The 20933-nt window shown below is 48.2% G+C and overlaps 2 protein-coding genes across 2 annotated transcripts in view; both read left to right on the top strand.

Annotated features, from left to right (window-relative positions):
- Positions 1-20933, top strand: part of LOC144223351 (polycystin-1-like protein 2) — a 92296-nt gene that overhangs the window by 65361 nt on the left and 6002 nt on the right. The window contains exons 31-39 of the mRNA XM_077754056.1: positions 3074-3284; positions 4572-4776; positions 5992-6088; positions 9240-9377; positions 10853-11038; positions 11960-12287; positions 13912-14045; positions 15640-15767; positions 18505-18665. Coding sequence (XP_077610182.1) covers positions 3074-3284; positions 4572-4776; positions 5992-6088; positions 9240-9377; positions 10853-11038; positions 11960-12287; positions 13912-14045; positions 15640-15767; positions 18505-18665 — 1588 coding nt within the window. The remainder of the gene's footprint in view (positions 1-3073; positions 3285-4571; positions 4777-5991; positions 6089-9239; positions 9378-10852; positions 11039-11959; positions 12288-13911; positions 14046-15639; positions 15768-18504; positions 18666-20933) is intronic.
- The window catches only part of GCSH (glycine cleavage system protein H), a 39838-nt gene continuing 23507 nt past the window's right edge, over positions 4603-20933 (top strand). The window contains exon 1 of the mRNA XM_077754060.1: positions 4603-4606. The gene's annotated coding sequence lies outside the window, so the exon portion shown is untranslated. The remainder of the gene's footprint in view (positions 4607-20933) is intronic.

The following is a 20933-nucleotide window of genomic DNA, read 5'->3' as shown; positions in this document are numbered from 1 at the left end:
TCTCCAGACACATCCTCTTTAGCCCCTAAGCTTCTCCTGCACTGCGTTTACACCGCCTGCTGCCAAATCATGACTTGTGTGAAGAGCTGTTTACAGCCTGCACCAACCTTGCTGGAGCATGAGCTCTCTGAGGTGGGAGACATCTGACTGTCCTCTCTCCACCATCTGCCTCATGCCTGGCCCCATGCAACACACAGAAAGCACACAACAAACATGAGTGGTATGACGTCAGCATAGCAGGTCATTATGGGATGCACAAAACAACAGGGTGTGTTCTTTCATATGTGGTGAGAAAAGCAGTGGCAGCCTGATCACTCTGGGTCCTGACTCTGCCACTGATGGGCTGTGGGACCTGGGGCAGGTTACTTCAATTCTCCATGCCTCAGTTTCCTTTTCCATAAAGTGCTGGGGGGGTGCAAAGTGAAACCAGACCCATTTCCAAATGTGAAGAGCAGGGCACAAGACGATGGACAGGGCAGGAAGAAAACATTACAGAACAGAGAGTGGCAGAGTGAAAAAGTCACTCGTCCATTTGTTTCCAATCCTTCTAGGAGCAAATCTCCATTTGGTATTAGTGTGTCTTTCACACCCTTTTAATACTTGCAAATTCTGTTTGGCAGAGGAATAGCAGGTCTCAAACTCAGAGCTTTTTGAAACAGTATTGAGCTAGAATTTAGTAGCATCATTTCATTTTTATTGAGTTCTATGTATGGCACATTATTCTGGTTCGGACTACTCTCCCTGACTCCCCGCTTGCCCCTTTCCTGTTTGTCTTCCACCCACATCTATGCCACCACTGTTCAGACCAGGCTGTCCAATAGAACTTCCCACGGCACCGGAATGTTCTGTATTGGTGCCATCTGGTATGACAGCTGCTGGTCCTATGTGGCTACTGAGCACTTGAAAGGTGGCTAGTGTGACTGGGGAACTGAAGTTTTTAATGTTAATTTTAATTTAACTGTTGGGGCCAGTGGCTGTCATGTTGGATAGCGTGGGCTAAGAATGCTGCCATTTTTAACACACAAGGGTGATGATCACTGTATAAACCTTGTCTAAAATAGACATGGGGTCTACAGAATGGGGAATTTGAATTCATAAACTCCTGGTCCCACCTCTGATAAGGTGAATTAGCTTCTGACTGAGGCCAGAATCTGCATTTTTAACCAGTCACTTAGATGACTTTTGAGTGAGTGTTGAGAGTCAGTGTCCTCAAGACAAGATCCCAGCTCCTCATTGTTAACACTTACGGCCCTCCTGGCCAGGCCCACGCTGACCCCATAGTCAGCCCCAACCTGACCTCCATGCTCCACAGAGCTGGGCTTGGGCTGCCTAAGAAGGCTGATCCTGCAGGAGCTCTGCTGATGCCTGCACTGGACATCTGGCCTGAGTCTGGGGGGTTGGTCTTCCTAGCAGAGGCCTCAGAACATGGACTCTGGAGCCAGCCAGGTCCTGGGCCTCTCACAGCTGTACCAGCAGCTGTGCAACTTTGGACAAGTTGCTCAACCTGCGACTTGGCTTCCTTCCCGGTGAAAAGGGAGGACTGATCCACCTAGCCTCTTGGCTCATTTCAAGGACTAAATGGGGTCACAAGACACATGAAGCGCTTAGACCCAGCCTGATACAAAGCAGGTATTCAGTAAGTGGTGTTATGATTGATCGGGAGTGATGGTATCTTCCAGAAACACTGCCTGAGGACTTGCAAGATGAAGGCTGTTGATGTCAGAACCCAAAGCTGCCGCTTCAGCTAGGCAGGCCCGGGAAGGAGCGTCAGGGAGGAGGCCTGAGTCAGAGGGAAGCGGAGTCAACATTGCCCCAGACCTTCACCTGCATCTAGCCCTAGCCAGCTGCACCCTTCTTCACATTGCTGGTTACCTTCTTGCTCACTCACTTCTCACTGGTGACTGCGGAAGGGCCGTGGGGCAGGGCTGCTCTCTCCTGCTACCTCTCATACCCGGCTTCATGTACCCCTTGCAAAGACAAAGGGTGGTCCAGTCGACCTGTTCCCTTTACTGCCCCAGAAGAAGGTGCCCCTGGGTGCCCGCCTCCCAGCTCAGGGTTGGAGACTCAGGACTGGTTCCATCTGAAGCGGCCACACTTCCCTTAGAATGCATGGGCAATAACAGAAATGTCCGCATTTGTTTCTTTCTTGCATTGAGTAACTTAAAACAAAAAACACCTTTATAGGGTTTTTTGTTTGTTTTTTTGTCTGTTTTAACTTTTTAGGAAGCTGAAATTTGAACAAGCCAACTGCAGGAAAACATTCATGAGATGATCAGGGGAAATCTGACCACAGACTGGATATTTTGTGCTATTAAGGGATTATCAATACTCGTTTCAAAGCTTGACAATGACGCCATGGTTTTATATTTAGAAGCACATTGGAGCATTATAGCATATTGTAGAAACACATATGTAGAAGCATATTGAGATATTTAGGGACATGACCTGGGGGCTTGGAATCTGCTTCAAAACCACCCCCTGGAAAGGGCGGGCTGGGTGCAGGTGAAGCATGACTGGCCACGAGCTGGTAATCTTGAGCCACGGGTGTGTGCAGGTTCATCTCACACTCTCTACTTTTGTAGCTGGACATTTTTCATAATTAAAAAAACAAGTTGAAAACAAAAGATTAAGACTGACACCAGGCAAATCTTGGCAGAAGGCAAATCTTGTATACGTTAAAATATTTGCTGATGAGATACCACTAGGGTTTGCTCTCAAGCATTCCAGAAGAAGAAAAAAGTTGGGGAAGTTGGAGGGTGAGGCAGAGACAAAACAAGATTAACAAAGGTTGGCACTTGGCGGCAGCAAGTGACAAGTATTTATTCTGCTCTCTTCGCCGACATGGAAGGAAGCTTTGAGAGTGCCCTTGACAAAAGGTTGAGAGGAACATACTCAACCCGACTGGCCATGGGAGCCCAGCACTTTCTCCATCTTTCTGAGCCCAGCTCTCTCATAGCACGGCGCCTAGCAAGTGCAATACAAGAAAGCGGTTACTAACACTGCTGTTGTCTAAGGAGGCTGTCTGCTCTGTCTTTGGGCACCAGCGGATGTGCTTTCTCTCCCTTGTCCTCAGAACAAATGCTCCGCCCCAGGGACCCTCAGAAGGACAATGCCTACAGGCAGTGTCTCTACCTTCAGCTGGACCACTTGGAACAAGAGCTTCAGCTGGTGGGGCCCCACGGCTCCTCCCAGTGCCAGAGCCACGCCCGGGCCCTCAGCCAGCTGCAGACACTGAAGGGCTACCTTGGGGGACGGCTGGACACGCCACCCCTGGCGCACACCAGGTAATCCGCTCCCCCAGGTGCTGGGTGGGCAGCAGAGGGAGGGGCCTGCAGAGAGAGGGCAATCCAGGCAACTTTGGAAGGATGTTCACCCAGATCTCCCCAGGCAGAAGCGATTCAGGATACTCGCACGAACTCGGAGGATGGCTTTGAATAGGGCTATTTGCCAAAAGGCAGTTTGTATAGCACTTTACAGTGTATAACTATATTCTTGTGGGCTGTTTCCTAACTGTGCACCCTTGCACAAGTCCCTCAACTTTTCTGACCTTCAGTTTCCTCATCTGTAAAATGGGAATGATAATTCCCATCTCCTAGTTCAAACTTAAAATACATTTTTAGGGGCGCTTGGGTGGCTCAGTCAGTTGAGCGTGCAACTCTCACGTTTGTGGAATCAAGCCCCACGCTGGGCTCTTTGCTGGCAGTGCAGGTCCTGCTTGGGATTTTCTCTCTCCCTTTCTCTCTGCCCCTATCCTGCTCACATGCACACATACCCTCTCTCAAAGATAAAAAAAAATTTTTTTTAATATATTTTTAAAGATAACCAGAGATGTGAATACAGACAGGTTGACATTAGGGAATTGTTAATTTTGATAGGTGTGAAAATGGCCCTGTAATTCACTAACAAAATGACCATTTTTGAGAAATATTCTGAAGTGATTAGGGATGCTATTATGTCTGGAATTTATTTTTAAATATCTGAGAGAGAGGGAGAGGGAGAGAGAGGATAGATAAAATGAGTCTAACAGGGAAGTGATGGTTGTTGAAACTAATTGTTCAGGGCTTGTAGTGCTTACTGATTTCTGTAGGATGAGAAATTTTCATAATAAAAACTTTTGGGGCACCTGAGTGGCTCAGTTGGTTAAGCGTCAGACTTCAGTTCAGGTTATGATCTCATGGCTCATCGGATGGAGCCCCCCGTCTGGCTCTGCAATGATAGCGCAGAGCCTGCTTTGGGCCCTCTGTCTGCCTGTGTCTCTCAGATAAATAAACATTAAAAAAAAAAAACAAAACAACCTTTTAAAAGGTATATAGTAGAAGCGTTCTAGGCTTCCCATGAATAATGGGAGCAAACCTGTGTAAAGCACTGAATAAATGTGCCCTCAATAGGATAAAAGTATGTAAACCAGATAGAATATACAATAATAGCCCCTTGATGTGGGTACAAGATACAGAGGAGAAAACTGAGGGTCTGAGGGTCTGAGAGGTCAAGGAGCTCAACCACGGTCATGCAGCTGGTGAAATAAAGTGGCATTTGAACTTGAGCCTGATCATACCCCACTCCCTTTTCAGCTCCCCGATGGTGAGCCAGCCTCCTCGCGGCCTGCCCTGGTGGTGTGTCCTGGTGGGCTGGCTCCTGGTGGCGGCCACCAGCAGCGTGGCGGCCTTCTTCACTATGCTCTACGGCCTGCACTATGGGCGGACCAGCTCCCTCAAGTGGCTCATCTCCATGGCCGTCTCCTTCGTGGAGAGCGTGTTTGTCACACAGCCCCTGAAGGTCAGGCTGCCCTGATCCCTTCTGCCCACACTTTCCCTCCGCCGGCTGCCCCGTCCTAAGGCTTCTGCCATCCCTTTATCTATTCATTACAAGCCTACACAGCAGTTGGTTGGTCACGAAAATGATGTTAATTACCACAATAATCCGAGTTCTGAGACAGAGGCTCTGGGGCTGAGACTCTAGGCCAGGCCTGGTGGCTTACCAACATGGGGCTTGTCATCATCACAGTCACCCCCAGGAAGGTCTTTGCCTCCGTGTTATGAGAACCTGAGGTTAGGAAGTAAGGTCACAAACATCTTGCCCGAGGGCACATGTGCAAAATATGAATAATACCATATTTCTTCAATTCTAAGATCCTTTTAACTGTGAGATAGGCTGGCAATTTACAGGAACTTTATCTTCAGAAACAAACAAACAAACAAACAAACACCAAGTCATCACCAAGAAAATGCACTCCTATTTCTGAAATGTAAAGTTACTATCAGACTTGGAGAAATACTGAGCCCCAGCCTGGAGCTTGGAGCCACAGCTCCCCCTGGACGGCGTCAGAGAGTGGGAAGGTGGGGGACGTGCACAAAGGAGGGGAAGTTTACAGTGAATCTTTATGCTTGTGAGACTCACCAAACCTCCCATCCCCATCTTACCAGGTAGTCCCCAGTTCTGCCCCAAATAACCTTTATCAGAAGATTTAGGGGCCCCCGGGGTGGATCAGTCCATTAAGTGTCTGACTCTTGATTCTGGCTCAGGTCAAGATCTCATGGTCCCTGGGTTCGTGCCCTGAGTGGGGCTCTGTGCTGACAGTGCCAGAGCCTGCTTGGGGTTCTCTCTCTCCCTCTCTCTGCCCCTCCCCTGCATGTGCGTGTGAATCAGTGCAGGAAGAAAGGGGAAGGGACAGAGGGAGGAGGAAGATGTAACTCAGTACTCGATGCAGTAGGAGAGATAAGAGCTCGGGCAGCAGGAGGGCACAGCCGGAAAGGCTTTGATATGAGAAGCAGGGAGAGCTCAGGGTTCACTCTCTCTGCCTGCTGGGCGACCAGGTGCCCTGGTCCTCTCCCTTAATAGCCATGTCTCCTCTTGGCACAGGATGGGCTGGTTCCCACCTGGTTCCCCCAGAGCATAGTTTCTCCAGATCTGACCCTGATCCTGACTCCTTCTAGATCAGGAGTTGATAGTTTCCACCACGGGCCTGGGGTTCACAATGGGTTTCACCTCCAGGTGCTGGGCTTTGCTGCCTTCTTCGCGTTGGTCTTAAAGAAAGTGGAGGATGAGGATGAGCCTGTGGCCTTCCTCCCAGGACGCCCGTCTGTCCCAGGTAATGGTGCACAGGTGGAGGCAGGGGCCTGGAACCTGATGAGGCTGAGACAGCCATACACGGCCCAGCTGCTGACCTTCCCCAGCATCCCTTCACCCTTGATTGGGGAAGCACCCCTAACCCATCCAAAAGCAAATGACTCCTTCACTGTCTCTAGAAAAATCTTGTTTCGCCTCTACCCCAGCCCTCTCTCTTGCACTCAAGCATGATCCCTTGGGAGCTGTGCTCTCATTGCCTGTCATCCTCTGTGATCCCCAGAAAGCAGCTTTCTCCCCCAAGGCTCAGGCCACCTGGCCTTTAGAATGAAAACCAAAACAGAACATGTTTGCAGGTGGGCTGCAAAGAGTTCCAGGACAAGGGTCTGGAAGCTACGGCCAGAGGGCCAAATGGAGCCACTGCTTGTTTTGGTAAACAAAGTCTTATTGGAACAGAGCCATGCTGAGCCTTGGAGGAGGGCCACTGAGCAGTCCCTTTCCCTGCAACCTGACTTCTCACTTCCCGACCCACACTCCTGAGAATGCCTACAACAAGACCATCACACAAGACAGGCGAACAAAATAGAATCAACACTCTTAACAGTCCACGCAGAGGTTCTGACTCTCAGGGAAAAGAAAACAGGGACAAATCGACCAAAGGCATACCTACATTCTTGTACTGACATTATTTTACAGTGTGGTTACCTCCTCATGAGCCAGTATTCCCCCACTCTAGGGTAAGGTTTGGGTTTGTTTTGTCTTGGTTTTGGCTCTGCAGATCCAAAAGGTCCATTAAAATCTTCTTTCCAAGGGGAAAAATAGTGGGGGAGAGGGAGGGAGGCAAACCATGAGAGACTCTTAAATGCTGAGAACTGAGGGCTCATGGGGGGGGGCGGGGAAGAGGAGTGATGGGCATGGAGGAGGGCACTTGTGGGGATGAGCACTGGGTGTTATATGGAAACCAACTTGACAATAAACTATTTAAAGAAAAAATCTTCTTCCCAAGACAGAAGAGTAATTTTTGTTCAAAGAGACACCAGCTTCCAGAACAATTAAATATTCATCCAGTCATTCCTTTGGCAGCTACTCAGGGAGTACTTGCTGTGTGCCAGGCAGTTTGATGGCTCAGGAACATGATTTACGTAAATCTACTCACTGTAAGTGTGTAATTCACTGATTTTAGTAAATTTAATAGAGCTGTGCAACCATTATCTCACTTCAGATTTGGAGCGTCTTCATCACCCTCAAAATGTTCCCTCTTGACCATCTGAAGCCAATCCCTGCTCCCACCCCAAGCAACACAGCACTGGGGGGGCAGGTTGCCCTTGGAAAGCACAGTCCACTGAGGGGGATGCGCTGAATAAGTAAACAACACGAGTAGACATGCAAGTGTGCAATGTGAGAACTTAGGGAGAGAATGGGAGAGTGCAGGCCTCTCTGCAGAGGTAGCACCTCCACTGGTTCCTGAAGCCTGGTGAATGGAGAGGCTGCACACTGGGCATGTGCAAAGGCCCTGAGGTGGGATGGAGCTTGTCATTTTACATGACTATGGACAGCATAGCTGAAGCTTGGGGAATTAGGGGGAGAAGAGTTCAAAATGAGGGCAGGGGCACCTAGGTGGCTCAGTCGGTTAAGCCTATGACTTTGGCTCAGGTTATGATCTCACAGTTGTGAGACTGAGCTTCAAACTGGCTCCATGCTGGGTGTGGAGACTGCTTGAGATTCTCTCTCTCCTTCTGCCCCACACATTCTCTTGTGTGCACTCGAAGGAAGGAAGGAAGGAAGGAAGGAAGGAAGGAAGGAAGGAGAAACAAATGAGGGCAGAGAGGTGGGGAGGAAGCAGGGCCTCGTAGCACCTGGGTCAACGCTGGAGTTTTGGAGTGCTAAATACAAGAGACATGATTTATCTTGTGATTTGAGAAAGATTACTATAATTGCTCTTAGGAGACGAGAAGTATTGGGTCAAATGTACAAGTGAGGAAAAGACTACTGGAATGGTCCAGACAAGAGATGATATGTACTGGTAGTGAGGGTAGAAAGAAAGGCATGGATGCAAAAGACAGTTGGCATAATACACCCCTATCAGAATAGCTAAAGTAAAAAACAGTGATGATAGCAAATGCTGACAAGGATGCAGAGAAACTGGAGCATTCTCACGGCGCTGGTGTGAATGTAAAATGGTACAGTCACTCTGGAAAAGTTTGGCAGTTCCTTTCAAATCTAAAAACGGTCTTACCATATGCCCCAGCAATTACATTCTTGGGCATTTATCCCAGAGAAATGAAGACTTATTTTCCTGCAGGAACTTGCATCTATATGACCACAGCAGGTTCACTGCAAATAGCCAACTGGCCACTCCTAGGAATCTCCCCAAGAGAAATGAAAACATATGTCCACCTGTACATGAACATGAACGTTCATAGCAGCATTATTCATCATAATAGCCCTAACCAGGAACAATCTAGACGCAAACGGATACACATATAGGAGTATATCCATACCAAAAAAAGGAACTAAATACTAATTATACAACAACATGGATAGACACCAAACCATTATGCTAAGTGAAAGAAACCAGACACCAGAAACGATGCACTGCATGATTCCATTTATATGAACCATCCAGGAAAAAAAAAAAAAAAATCTATCGAGACAGAAAGCAATTTGATGGGACTGAGGGTGGGAATGGGGACTGACTTCACGGGGAGATGAGGGAACCTTTTGGATTGATGAAAATGTTCTAAAATGGGGTTGTGGTGATGGCTTGCACAACTCTATAAATCTACTAAAATCACTGAATTGGAGATTTCCAATGGGAATATTTATGAAAATTATAACTTAATAAAGTGGCTTGGAAAAAAAAAAGATCCTTAGAATTAGACATGAAATATCAGTTACCCTCCTTCTTCCGTCCGTCAAAATTTCGGAGTACTGGGATCTGACTTAGAGTCCAGGAGCACAGGGAGGGGAGGGCGTTGTGCTTTCAGTACTAGGAGAACTCTCCGCAGGAGCAGAAGGGGTGGAATTCTGAATGTGGGGATGGAAGGGCAGAGGCGTAGAGGGCAGTGTTAGGAAATGGCTCCTGAGAAGGAGGAATGGTGGATTCTGTTGTACCCGGTGAGAGAGGAGGCTGCTGGCTTCAGAGCAGAGCTGTCCTGGTGTCCTTGCTTCCACAGATCCCTCTGCCTTGTTCCGAGCACGAAGATGCAGCAGAAAGGACATCTACCAGCCGCCTCTGGCTACTGACATCGAGAAGATGAAAACTACCCACCTCAAGGAACAGAAGGCATTTGCCTTCATCAGAGAAATCCTGGGTAGGCGGTGAGGTCACCCACAAGCAGTCTCCCCACTCGCTGGTTGTCAGCAGAGACTTGAACAGTCAATGGCGGAATCTTCGACAGACCCACACTGCCTCTGGGCCTGTTTTCCTAAATATCAATTTGCCCCACCTCCTTCCCTACACTTAAAATCCTTTGGTGCCTCACATGGACCTTAGGATAAAACCTGAGCTCCCTACTGTGGCTCTGTCCACCCTGGGTCACGTCTCTTGGCCCATGTACCCTGAGCTCTGTTCTATAGCTCCTGGGACCCCTTGCCCTCTCTGGACCCCAGGCCTTTGCCCAGGCTACTCTAACCTGCCTGAAATGTACCTCCCCTCCTCCCCACCTTTCCTTCTGGCTAATTCTTTATTCTTTAATTCTTAGCCCAAAGACTGGGTGTCTTCAGAAAGGCTTCCCAAGGCTGTTGACCAGGAGCTTCTGTGTATCTTTGTCTGGGTTTTCCCTTAAGCAGATCTGGGTACCAGTAGTGGGTTGGGGAGGTGATCCTGGCAACCACTGGTAGAGAAAAGGAAAGAAGAGAGAAGGCTGGCAATAGAAGATGTGATGCATGGGTTCCATGTGGGAACTGGAGGTCAGTCCTACTGGGGACCTCTGTGGGGGCCTGTAGTACACGCCCCGAAGCTGTCAGTCACAGGTCACTGGTGAGGGCTGCTCCCAGGGAGGACACTGACCCTGCAGCACTCCCAGCCTGCCTTCCCACTGGCTGAGCACATTGCAGCCAGACAAATGCAGAGAACAGGGAAGCTTGCATAGCAGTAGCAGCATGCACAGAATAAAGAGCACCCGGATATAGGGGCAGAGCCTTAATTCATCCCAGGCAGGGGTTGCTGGAATGTATATTCCTAGGCCCTGGGCCCAGAGATTCTGGATCAGTAAGGCTCTGCATACCTCTAAGATTTTGATACCTGGCATCCTAAACTAAATCTCTGTACCTAAAGGGCCCTTACATCACACTCACCTGTCTACAGGTGACCTCCCTGAGGGCAGGGGACACAACTGTCATTCTCATCATTCTATCCTCAGCACTGCAACACGGCAGAGCCCCAATTTTAAAAGATTCTTCTTAAGAAACATTTATGGAGCATGAATACTGTGCAGGCACTATTTTTAAGTGGTTTATAAAGATTAATTTGTTGACTCCCTCATCAGAACCCTGTGAATTGAATTATCCCCATTTCACAGACAAGGAGAGTAAGGCAAAGGAGTTAAGTCACTTGTGAAGGGCACATGGAGAGGAAGCGGCAGAGCCAGGATCTGAACCCAGGCAGGAGGCTTACAGGCTGTGGACTTTACTCCTTTCTGCTGTCTAAGGATTGGTTCCACTGTCACTGGGGGGTGGGGGGCAAGTAGCTGGTCTACAAGGTGTTGCTATGTGCCATTCTATTTCCTGCCTTGGGCTTGGTGGGACTGGGGACCCCGTGTGACCAGGGCTGTGCCTCCCTTCCCAGCATATCTGGGCTTCCTGTGGATGCTGCTGCTGGTCGCCTACGGGCACAGGGACCCCAGCACCTACCACTTCAACAGACACCTCGAGCGCAGCTTCACCCAAGGCTTTTCAGCTGTGCTCGGCTTCCAGGAGTTCTTCGCGTGGGCGAACACCACCCTCATGAGCAACCTGTACAGTCATTACCCAGGTACTCTCCCCTCACCCAGGATGTGCGTCAGCCCCCTTGTGCATATTCCTAAGAACAGGCATGGGTCACTGTCACCATCAGCATTATAGAGAATCAATAACCACGGGATGATATGCTTTGAAGGAGAGACTCTCAGAAGGCTGTGTATGCACAAGAGAGGGGCCCTAAAGCCCCCTTCGTGCGGAGTGGAGGACTTCCTAAATGAGAGCTAACTGAGCATGAATGGGCTAGACAGAAATAGTACCCAGGCAGAAGGGATAACATGAGAAAAGGCAAGCCTGAGACACGATAGCACATTCCCGGCATTATAAAGCACTGAGCGTGGCTGCATTGTAGGGTATGAATTGAGGACCAGTGAGAAGCAAAGCAGGAGAGAGAAATAGTGGCAAGATCATGAAGGGCCTCAGAAGTTCATAGTTTATGCTTAAGCAAACAAGAAGCCATTGACAGTTTCTCCATGAGGGAGTAACTGAACTGAATCTGTGTTTAAGAAGGATCATTCTGGAATCACGGAGAAGCTGAAGTAGACAGTAATTAGGATACTAGGGTGAAATGATGGGGCTGATGCAGGGATGTGGGGCTGGGGTGATGGAGAGAGGGGTGTGGGTGCAGACAACACTGAAGAGGTAGAGTTGATGGGCCTTGTTGACCATTAGGATGTGGGCATTGAGGGAAAGGGCACGGAGGGTCTCCCTGGTGATGACTGGATGGCGGGGGTACCCTTCCTCAAGAGAAGCTGTGCAGGAACTGGATGGTGCCTGGGGTGGAGAGATGGTGATGAATGCAGCCTCCTACATGAGCTACTCCTGACCGTTTTGCAATGGCTACAGTGAAGTTCACGTTAGCGTCCAGGCCAGGGAGCTTGGAGTGCGTGAAAATGATTTTGATGGCTAGAATGACCCACTGGTTTTTCATCTCCAGGCTTTATCACTGATGGGAACTCCAAGCTGGTTGGCAGTGCCCAGATTCGCCAAGTGAGGGTCCGGGAAAGCTCTTGCTCTCTTGCTCCACAGCTGCAGGCTTCTCTTCATGGATGCCGTGCGCCATACTCCCTGGACGCTGAAGACCTGTCAGACTACGGGGAGGGCTGGAATGCCTCCGTCCTCAATAGCAGCAGTGGCCTTTCCCAAGCTTGGCAGTACCAGAGCCAGCGCCAGCGCCGAGGGTATCCCATCTGGGGCAAACTCACCGTGTACTGGGGAGGTGGTTACGTGGCCCCCCTGGGAACTGATCACAAAAGCGCATCAAGGTAAGACTCACTTGATTCACATGTGGGCAAGGAGAGCCATTTGCAAGAGTCCAGGTCTGACTGGCAGGTGCAGCCAAGCTCATTTGTGCTGCTATGGGGAGAGACTGGGGGTCTCAGGAGAATTCAGATGGTATTTCCAGGCCCCTGGAAGCTGCAATCTCCCAGTTGGAGAAGTCCCTCTCCATCACTCTCAGGCTGCTGGGCTGAGTCTGGTGGCCTCTGCTAGAGCCAGTATAGGGATGGGGATTCTACCACGCAGAGCTGTCCACCACCAGGCAGATGGGAAGTGGTTAAGGCTCTTAACCTTACCCCAAATTCTGCTTGTATGCGCAGTGAGTTACAGGACCAGGAAAGAACACAGAGTTTGGAGAATTCACTGTTTTTATGGTAGCAGGAGCAAGCCTGCTCTTTGTCTGAAGGATGTCACCCCATCTTCATCTCTTGAGGTTGCTCACTACAAACACAGCCTCGAGAAATGACTTGGGTAAAGCCCAGACAGACCCTCCATTCCTGGAACACCCAACCTGATGGTGCAAGGACACCCAGGACCCATGCAGATCACCTCTCCCAGCACACTCCAGAGTTCGAGCACCCAAGGTGTGACACCCTGGCACAGTTTGCTGTTAACTGTGTAGACCTGGGCAAGTTAGTGAACCCATGTGAACCTCAGTCTCCTCCCTGTATTATTACAAAACTGAGGAACACAGGTAACAAACCACCAGGGAGGGGTCCCCTGGGATTAAGGACAGGCCAGGGATAGTCTGTTTTGGCATAAAAGGTGTTTTCCTGCCTTTGGAACAACTGATATTCTCTCTTCTGTACACCAAGCAGGATGCAGACCCACTGGAAACAGGGCATATTTTAATATACTTAAGAATAGGCCCATGATTATTGCTGTCAGTAATAACAGCGGGCACACACACACACATACACAATTATTGCATTTTCTCTTCACAATGTTCCTGAAGTGCTGGTGTCAACACCATTGTAGACGAGGAAACTGAGTCATGGAGAGGTTATTAGCTTGACTGCAAGGCAGTCCGGATTTGAACCCAGGGCCCTCCAGTACACGCTCTTTCCACAGCACCGGTGGGCACACCTCCAGGAACTGGTCTTATGTGACCTGCCAGCCCAAGAGAGATTTCAATAGCTGCCCCCGCCGCCTGCCTAAGCCCCTGATTTTCTGTACACTTCCTCTTGCTCAGGGATCCTCAAACTTTAAAAAGCATCACAATTAAAAAAAAAAAAAGCATCATGATCCCTGGGAAGGCTCATCAAAGCAGAAATCCCCAGGCTCCGCCCCCAGAGGTTCTGTTTTGGGAGATCTGGGGTGGGGTCTGGGAATCTGCATTTCTAACAAGTTTCCACATGAGGCAGATACAGTATGGGGCCCACACTCTGAGGACCTCTGCTCTAACAGTCAGGAGACCGGGAGTGCCAAGACACTGCACCACTGGTGGGAAGCTGTGATCACTCCCAGGAGCAGGCCCAGGGCCCTATGGTGCAGGGCATGGAGCAGAGCCAGTGGGAGAAATCTTCACAGAAAGTCTTGGCTTCCTCCGGGGCAGAAGGGGCACGGAGCCATGGCAGATGGAGCTGTCTCTAAATACCCCTCTTCCTACAGAATTCTCCAGTACCTATTTGACAACACTTGGCTGGACAGCCTGACCAGAGCCGTTTTTGTGGAGTTCACGGTCTACAACGCCAACGTCAATCTGTTCTGCATCATCACTCTGACCCTGGAGACCAGTGGCCTGGGTGGGCAGCCTTGCCTGTGACCCCACCTGCAGTGTTCTGGAAGACAGATGCCCCTCCCCCTGGGCCAGGGCTCCTGACCAGGCTGGACCTCGGTGCCCCAGGGGCAGAGCTCCAGGGCAAATGGTTGTTTGGGGGGAGATTCAGGGAGTGTGGGTCTTGGCTCTCCCTGGGCACCCAAAGGCCAGGTTCCAGGGCTGCTCCAGCCATATTCCTAGTTGCCCCCATTTCCCTCAGACCTGTCTCCCAAGACGCTCCAAGGAAAGCCAGTTGGGGTCTGAAGGCAGCTCATAGTCTTGAGCTTCCCACTCCGGGGAAGGCGGGGTGAGGGGCTAGCAGTGAAGAGCTGGGAAGGGGGTGACCTGGACACAGATAATTTCACCTAAAACACTGCTTTACAACTCTGTACCTCAGCCGACAGTGTGAAGTACATTTTACATCATATTCTGACATACACAGACACACAAATACACATAAGAGACAAGAGCTTCAAAAATATTTCCCTTAACTAGAGGTACGTACTCTGGTATTCTGTCTTCTCCTTTTCCCTCCCGCCTTCCTCCCTCTTTTTAACCCTTTCAAAATCTACTGAAAACACTGACCTAAAGCCTCTTCAGCTAATATCAATCTTCCTAAAATTCCACTACCTTTCCTTTAAAAATTAAAGTTTTTAGTATCAAATTACATTTTTAATAAAACTAACACATGTCTATAGTTCCTTAAATTTCAGAACTGTGTAGAGTGAAAAGTAAAAGGCCTTCAACTTCCATGATCACTGGCCACTTGATGTCAACACCATCAAGCACTTCTTTCAAATCCTTTTGAGGCGGGTGTGTTTACTTGTATCATTACGTTCTATTTCTTTTTGCCACCTTTGCAGTTCTGACTAGTGACACAGTTTGTCCCCAAACACATCCGATCAAATTATGTGTTTCTAACGGATGAAATGTGAGGGGTGGGTTTCAGGTCTGGCTGGTTCGAGCAGTCCACCGATGGCGGCAAGGACGCCCTTCGGTTGTTTGTGTCTCTGCATTCTGCCATTCTTGAGGTTGGCTTTGTGTTCAGAGGCAGCAGCCTTATTACTCAACTTGGTTTTTTTCTTAAAAGAGAACTAAAATATCATTACAATATCTGCCAAAAAGAAAAGATACACAAATGGATGAAAGTTGATTCAAAAGAAGGTTGAATTTTAGGCATATTGGTCAACAGATGAATTGGTCTTCAGTGAACTCTCTTTAGGTGAACTGGCTTTATGTGAGCCAGCCTGGAGCAGATTAATGTTAACTGGGCGGCCGTGCTCTGGCTGGAGGTGACTGAGGGCACAAACAGAGGACACCAGATGCAGAGGGTAGGGAGCGGCTCCTCCCATGCAGCTCCTGGCATCCCTTCTGATAAGTGCATTGTCACTGGCATCCACCAAGTGTCCCTGTTCAGTCCCTTGGGTTTTTGGGTGTGAAGGACCTTGATCTCTTCTTCTGCCCTGCCAGCCCTCAGAATGGCCTGAGCTTGCATCATGCCACTGATGACTTCCGGTCAGGAGCGGTGGCTCTGAGCAGGCAGATAGCCAGGAGTGAGCAGAACGCATTTTGCTTCCCAGGAACCTTCGTTGCACATGCGAACATGCAAAGCCTGCGCCTGTACCCCTTCACTGATGGTTGGCACCCCTTCGTGGTCGCGGCAGAGGTCATCTACCTTCTGTTCCTCCTCTACTACATGATTGTGCAGGTGAGGGGTAGACTAGGGCTCCCTGGGATGGAGGTGGCAGTGTGCCTGTCCCCTCTCGCACACCCTTCCCTGGAGTGAGGCCAGTGGAAGGGAGACGGAAAGGTTCTGTTTGCCTGTTTGCCATGGCAACCTTTCGGTCCTTCTGTAGTCTGGAGAGCCCACCGGGCTCAAATACCAACTTTCGGCACCTCTCAGGAACTAAGATTCAGAGGGTGGTCCTTCCTGAATGGGGAAGGGAGAGGAACTGAGCCCTTCCAAAAAATGTCAAAGGTGGGAGACAGAGACAGGTGGCTGTGCTCACGGCTGGCGGTTCACCTGTGGTCCCAGGGAATTAGGGAAAAAATCCCCTTTGCCACCTTTACCACCATGCTGCACCAAAATGAAAAATGAAGGTGCATACATTGATAATGATGGGGATTTGAGGAGGCAGGTAACTCATTTGAAGCTTGAGATATGGCCTGCCCCTCCCCCACAAAAATGCAAATCAGGTCTCTTAAAAGGGCATCCCCAATCCCTGCTCAACAGCCACAACAAACAGTTTAAAGGAAGGATGATACCTTGAGTGCTTACCATGTGATAGGCATTGCGCTAAGAATGCTGAGTGATTTTCTCCTTCAATAACAAGAGAAGGTTCTATTGGTTCCATTTCACAGAGTAGGAAGCTGAAGTCCAGAGACATTAAGTAACTCATCCAAGGCCAAAATTGAATCCAGAGTCTAATCCCTGAACTTGACACACTGCCGCACCATTAGGCTCATAAACCTGGGTCCCACAGGGTGGGACCAATTCAAACCCAAACAGGGAACAGTTACCAAAGAACAACCTAAGTCTTTGCATTTTTCTGAGAACATCAAAGGAGGCCCATCTGACTACCCACTTCCCAGCTGCCCTCACCCTCTGCCTGCAGCTGCTTCAGAACCCTTCTCTCCAAAACCCTTAAATCTTTCTCAAAATATTGCTTAAGAAATTTTAAAAATCTCCTCTCTTCATCTCTTTATGATGGAGGTGAACTTAGCCTCTCTTAGAAGCCAAATGTGAGTCCCCTGACTGGGTAGGAGGAGGGAAATGGAACAGACAATAGAAGATTCTCTTTAGTGGAGGGGCTTTGGGGGAGATGGTGGGGGAAGCTTAGAACCTGCGCAGCATAATTCCTTTTGACTTGTGACACGTGATGGGGAAACAATTAAAAACAAAGTCTCTGGCCAATCTAGAAAACCTCTCCACAAAGGCACAAAGGTCAAAAAAAAAAAAAAAAAAGAACAAGATTATTTTCTTTTTTTTTTTTAATGTTTTATTTATTTCTAGGAGAGAGAGAGAGACAGTGTGAGCAGGGGAGGGTCAGAGAGAGAGGGAGTCACAGACTGAAACAGGCTCCAGGCTCTGCGCTGGCAGTCAGCACAGAGCCCGACGCGGGGCTCGAACCTACGAACCACGAGATCATGACCTAAGCAAAAGTCGGACGCTTAACCGACTAAGCCACCCAGGCGCCCCCAAAATTATTTATTTCTAATTGTGGTAGATAGCATGAAGTTTACCACTTTAGCCATTTTTTTCCACTTTAACCATTTTTAAGTGTACAACTCAGTGGTATCAAGTACATTCGCACTGTCATACAACCCTCAGTACCATCCATCTATCCATCCATCACTTTTTTCTTCCTGCGAAACTGAAACTGTCCCCATTAAACAACTACTCTCCACTTCTCCGTAAGGAAACAACTTTTCTTATTGAATAAGCATTAAACTAGAAGGTGATGCACAGCCAAGAGATTCTGAAAACATAAAGGAATCTCACCCTTGTGTATTGCTCATATACTCATTCTTAAGATAAACACTAATTAATCCTCAAGAGGATTTATGGCATATCTATCCCACTAGTCCACCCTAAATTCACCTGGTAATTGGGGTTGCCACTTTTGTTTGCTAACTGCCTTTATCGAAAGAAAAAGAAGGGCACCTGTGTGGCTCAGTTGGCTGAGCGTCTGACTTTGGCCGTGAGTCATGATTTCACAGTTCATGAGTTGGAGCCCCGCATGGATCTTTACTGTCAGCACAGAGCCGGCTTCAGATCTTCTGTCTCCTTCTCTCCGCCCCTCCCTTGCTCACACTCTCTCAAAAATGAATAAACATTAAAAAAAAAAGGGGGGGGGAATAAATGTACATGTTCACAACAGGAGGTAATTTTGCAACTTGGAGCCTGGTGCCTGCCATTTGGCTCCTACCCTCCCAGGGAAACTGGGAGTGAAGGCCACTACCTTCCTTCAGGATCACATTTCAAAGAGAAAGCTCCCAGGTCCTTTAGAAAAACATTCTTGAGACTAGTTTAACTTTTAAAAAGATGGACATACACCTCAAAGGGACAGAGAAAGAATTCACAATTAACAAGTTTTCTCAAGTAAATACTCTATGAAAGAGTGGGAGGGTCTTTCCCCTTCCCCAATTTTTTGTATCAGAGAGAATTAAATGTTTTTCTTAATTAGATGCTGTATTCACTCTTCTGTGCCTTCCAAGTTCTGCAGCCTTAGTTGATGATGAAAGCAGACGGGGTCTGTGTGCAGTGCTGGGGAGAGGCCCCAAGCTCTCCAGGCACATGGGCCAGGGCTTTGAGGAGCCTCTCCAGGACACGGTAGACCCCTGCTGGAGGGCCATCTTGGTTGGCTGGGAGAGCCATGGTGGAAGGGGTGGGGAGCCACAGTTCTGGCCCCGGCATTCAGTACAACCTCCAGCTCCTTTCCCAGGGCAAGCTCATGAGGAAACAGAGGTGGTGCTATTTCCATAGCAAGTGGAATCTTCTGGAGCTGACCATCATCCTGGCCAGCTGGAGCGCCCTGGCGATGTTTGTGAAGAGGGCTGTCCTGGCAGAACGTGATATCCAGCACTACCGGAACCATGGGAAGGAGTAAGTGGCTCTGTCTCAGCCCCCAACTCCCACATTAGATCTGGTTCCTCCAGCTCTGCGGCCCCAGGGTCAGAGGGAAGCTTTTGAAATCCTGTTGATCCTCAGAGGATAAAGGGTCACTTTTTTTAAAAAGTAACTGTATTTTTAAATACAGTTTTAAAAAAATAACTATAGTTTCTACTTAGATTCAGGGTTAGGGCCTGAAGCATATACAGTTGGAGAGGGCTCTTTTAGGACAAAATAGAACAATATCTTACTTTTGCAAATCTTATCAAAACAAAAGACCATGTGACACCCTGGTAAGGTCCCCGCCCAAAAGCTGTAGCAGCACTCAACCTACATTTGCTATCATTTACAAAGTGTCCACTCTGTTAGGCAGGATGCACCAACCCACCAGATCCTCATAAGGGCCCAAGGTTGTAGATGTTATCATTACCCAAAAGTAGGTTTGCTCTTGGTGACTGTCCAGCCAAAAGACACGACTAAACCAAAGAGTAGGAAAAGGAAGCATTTTACTTGCAACAAAGGAGAACACTGAGAATCTTTCCCAAAGCGGTCTCTCTAAATAACAAAACTGGAAGTTTTAAGATAAGGGTGAATACATCTTCTTGAAGGGGCTTGCACAATGGGGAATACAGCACGGAATTGAGGCAGAACTCATCGTAGGGTAAATGAGTCCAGATCAAAGTCACTGGGACTGGCAAAGGTTAGCATTATCAAATCTCTGGCTTTAGTTGGTCTGGTATCTGAGTACTCCAGGGGGTTTAGATCCTGCAAAGATAACTCAAGAAAGTGCACCAGGTTAGTCTTCACTTTATCACTGTTGATCTCCTTCATAGAATCAGACTACCTCCTGGCCTGATAATGGCTGTTTTGTCCTTACATTCATTTACAAGATGCCAGGGGGCCTGAAATGACTTCTTGTGTCAAGAAAGCTATGTCCAGTGGCACCTGGGTGGTTCAGTCAGTTAAGCATCTGACTCTTGATCACTGCACGGGTCTTGATTTCAGTCAGACTTGTGAGTTCAACCCCCCACTTTGGGCTCCAGGCTGGGCATAAAGCCTACAGAAAGGAAGACAGCAAGCAACCTGTCTGTCTTTCATTTCTGGGGACCCCAACTCTGTCTGCTTATATTATCATTACTCCATTTTACAAATAAATAAATTGAAGCTCACATTACCTCTGTAATGTGACTTTACCAAGGCAACACAGCAGAGAAGTAATTTTAAAGGTGGCAGAGAAGTAATTTAAACCTAGCTTGTGTGAGAGGTTCAGTCAGTAGACCATGCAACTCTTGGTCTTGGGGTTGTAAGTTCAAGCTTCACTTTGGGTATAGAGATTATGTAAAAATAAACTCTTTGGGCTCCACACCCAGTGCAGAGCCTGCTTAAGATTCTCTCTCTGGTCCACCCATGGTAACTCTCTCCAAAAAATTTTTAAATAAAACTTTTTAAAAAAATCTCAAAGGGGTGCCTGGCTGCCTCATTTGGTAGAGCTTGCAACTCTCAAATCTCAGGATCGTGAGTTTAAGTCCCATGAGTTGGGGGTAGAGATTACTTAAAAGTTAAATTTTAAAGAAATATATTAAAAAGAAAACAACAAGAAACCTAGTTTGTGTGTCTCCAGGATCCCAACCCTTACATCAAACCACTGTGTTTCTTGACTCAACTCACTGATTTTACTGATAGAGCTAACATTTATTTATTGTTGGATGCCTATACTGCTATAAAAACAGCAGGTAAAAGCATTATCTCCTCTACTTTAATCTTCCCAAAACTTCTAAAAGATAATACTATAAACATCCTTTTACAGATAAGGAAACTGAGGCTCAGAAAGGACTCTGTGCAAGGTCACAGACCTTGGAAATGCAAATGAAGGGCCTATATGAACTCTGCGTTCCTAACCTCCACCCTAGAAAGTCTCATCAACTCACAAACCCTCAGAGCTTCTCTTTGTGCCATGCCTGTGGTGCCACCCAAGGGTGGAACAAAAGCCCCACCCTCTCTCCAGGCACCCTTCCGCAGAAAGGTCTCAGTAGCAGCTGAGTCCTTTGAGTTCAGAAATTATTAAGTACTTTCATTTTTGTTTAGGCTGGCTGTAAACCTTACGAACAGCATTTCTAAAATTTAAAGATGTTTTAGAGCTCTTGAAGGGGTCTGCAAAAGATGACCTGGGGTCCAAATCCAGCCTACCACCTGCTTTTGTAAATAAAGTTTTAATGGAACACTGCATCATTACCTGTTCCTTTACCTATTGCCCATGGCCAC

This window comes from Crocuta crocuta, unplaced genomic scaffold, assembly GCF_008692635.1.
Source record: "Crocuta crocuta isolate KB4526 unplaced genomic scaffold, BGI_CrCroc_1.0 scaffold61, whole genome shotgun sequence".
Taxonomy (NCBI): Eukaryota; Metazoa; Chordata; class Mammalia; order Carnivora; family Hyaenidae; genus Crocuta; species Crocuta crocuta.
This window is presented reverse-complemented; position numbering and strand designations above follow the sequence as displayed.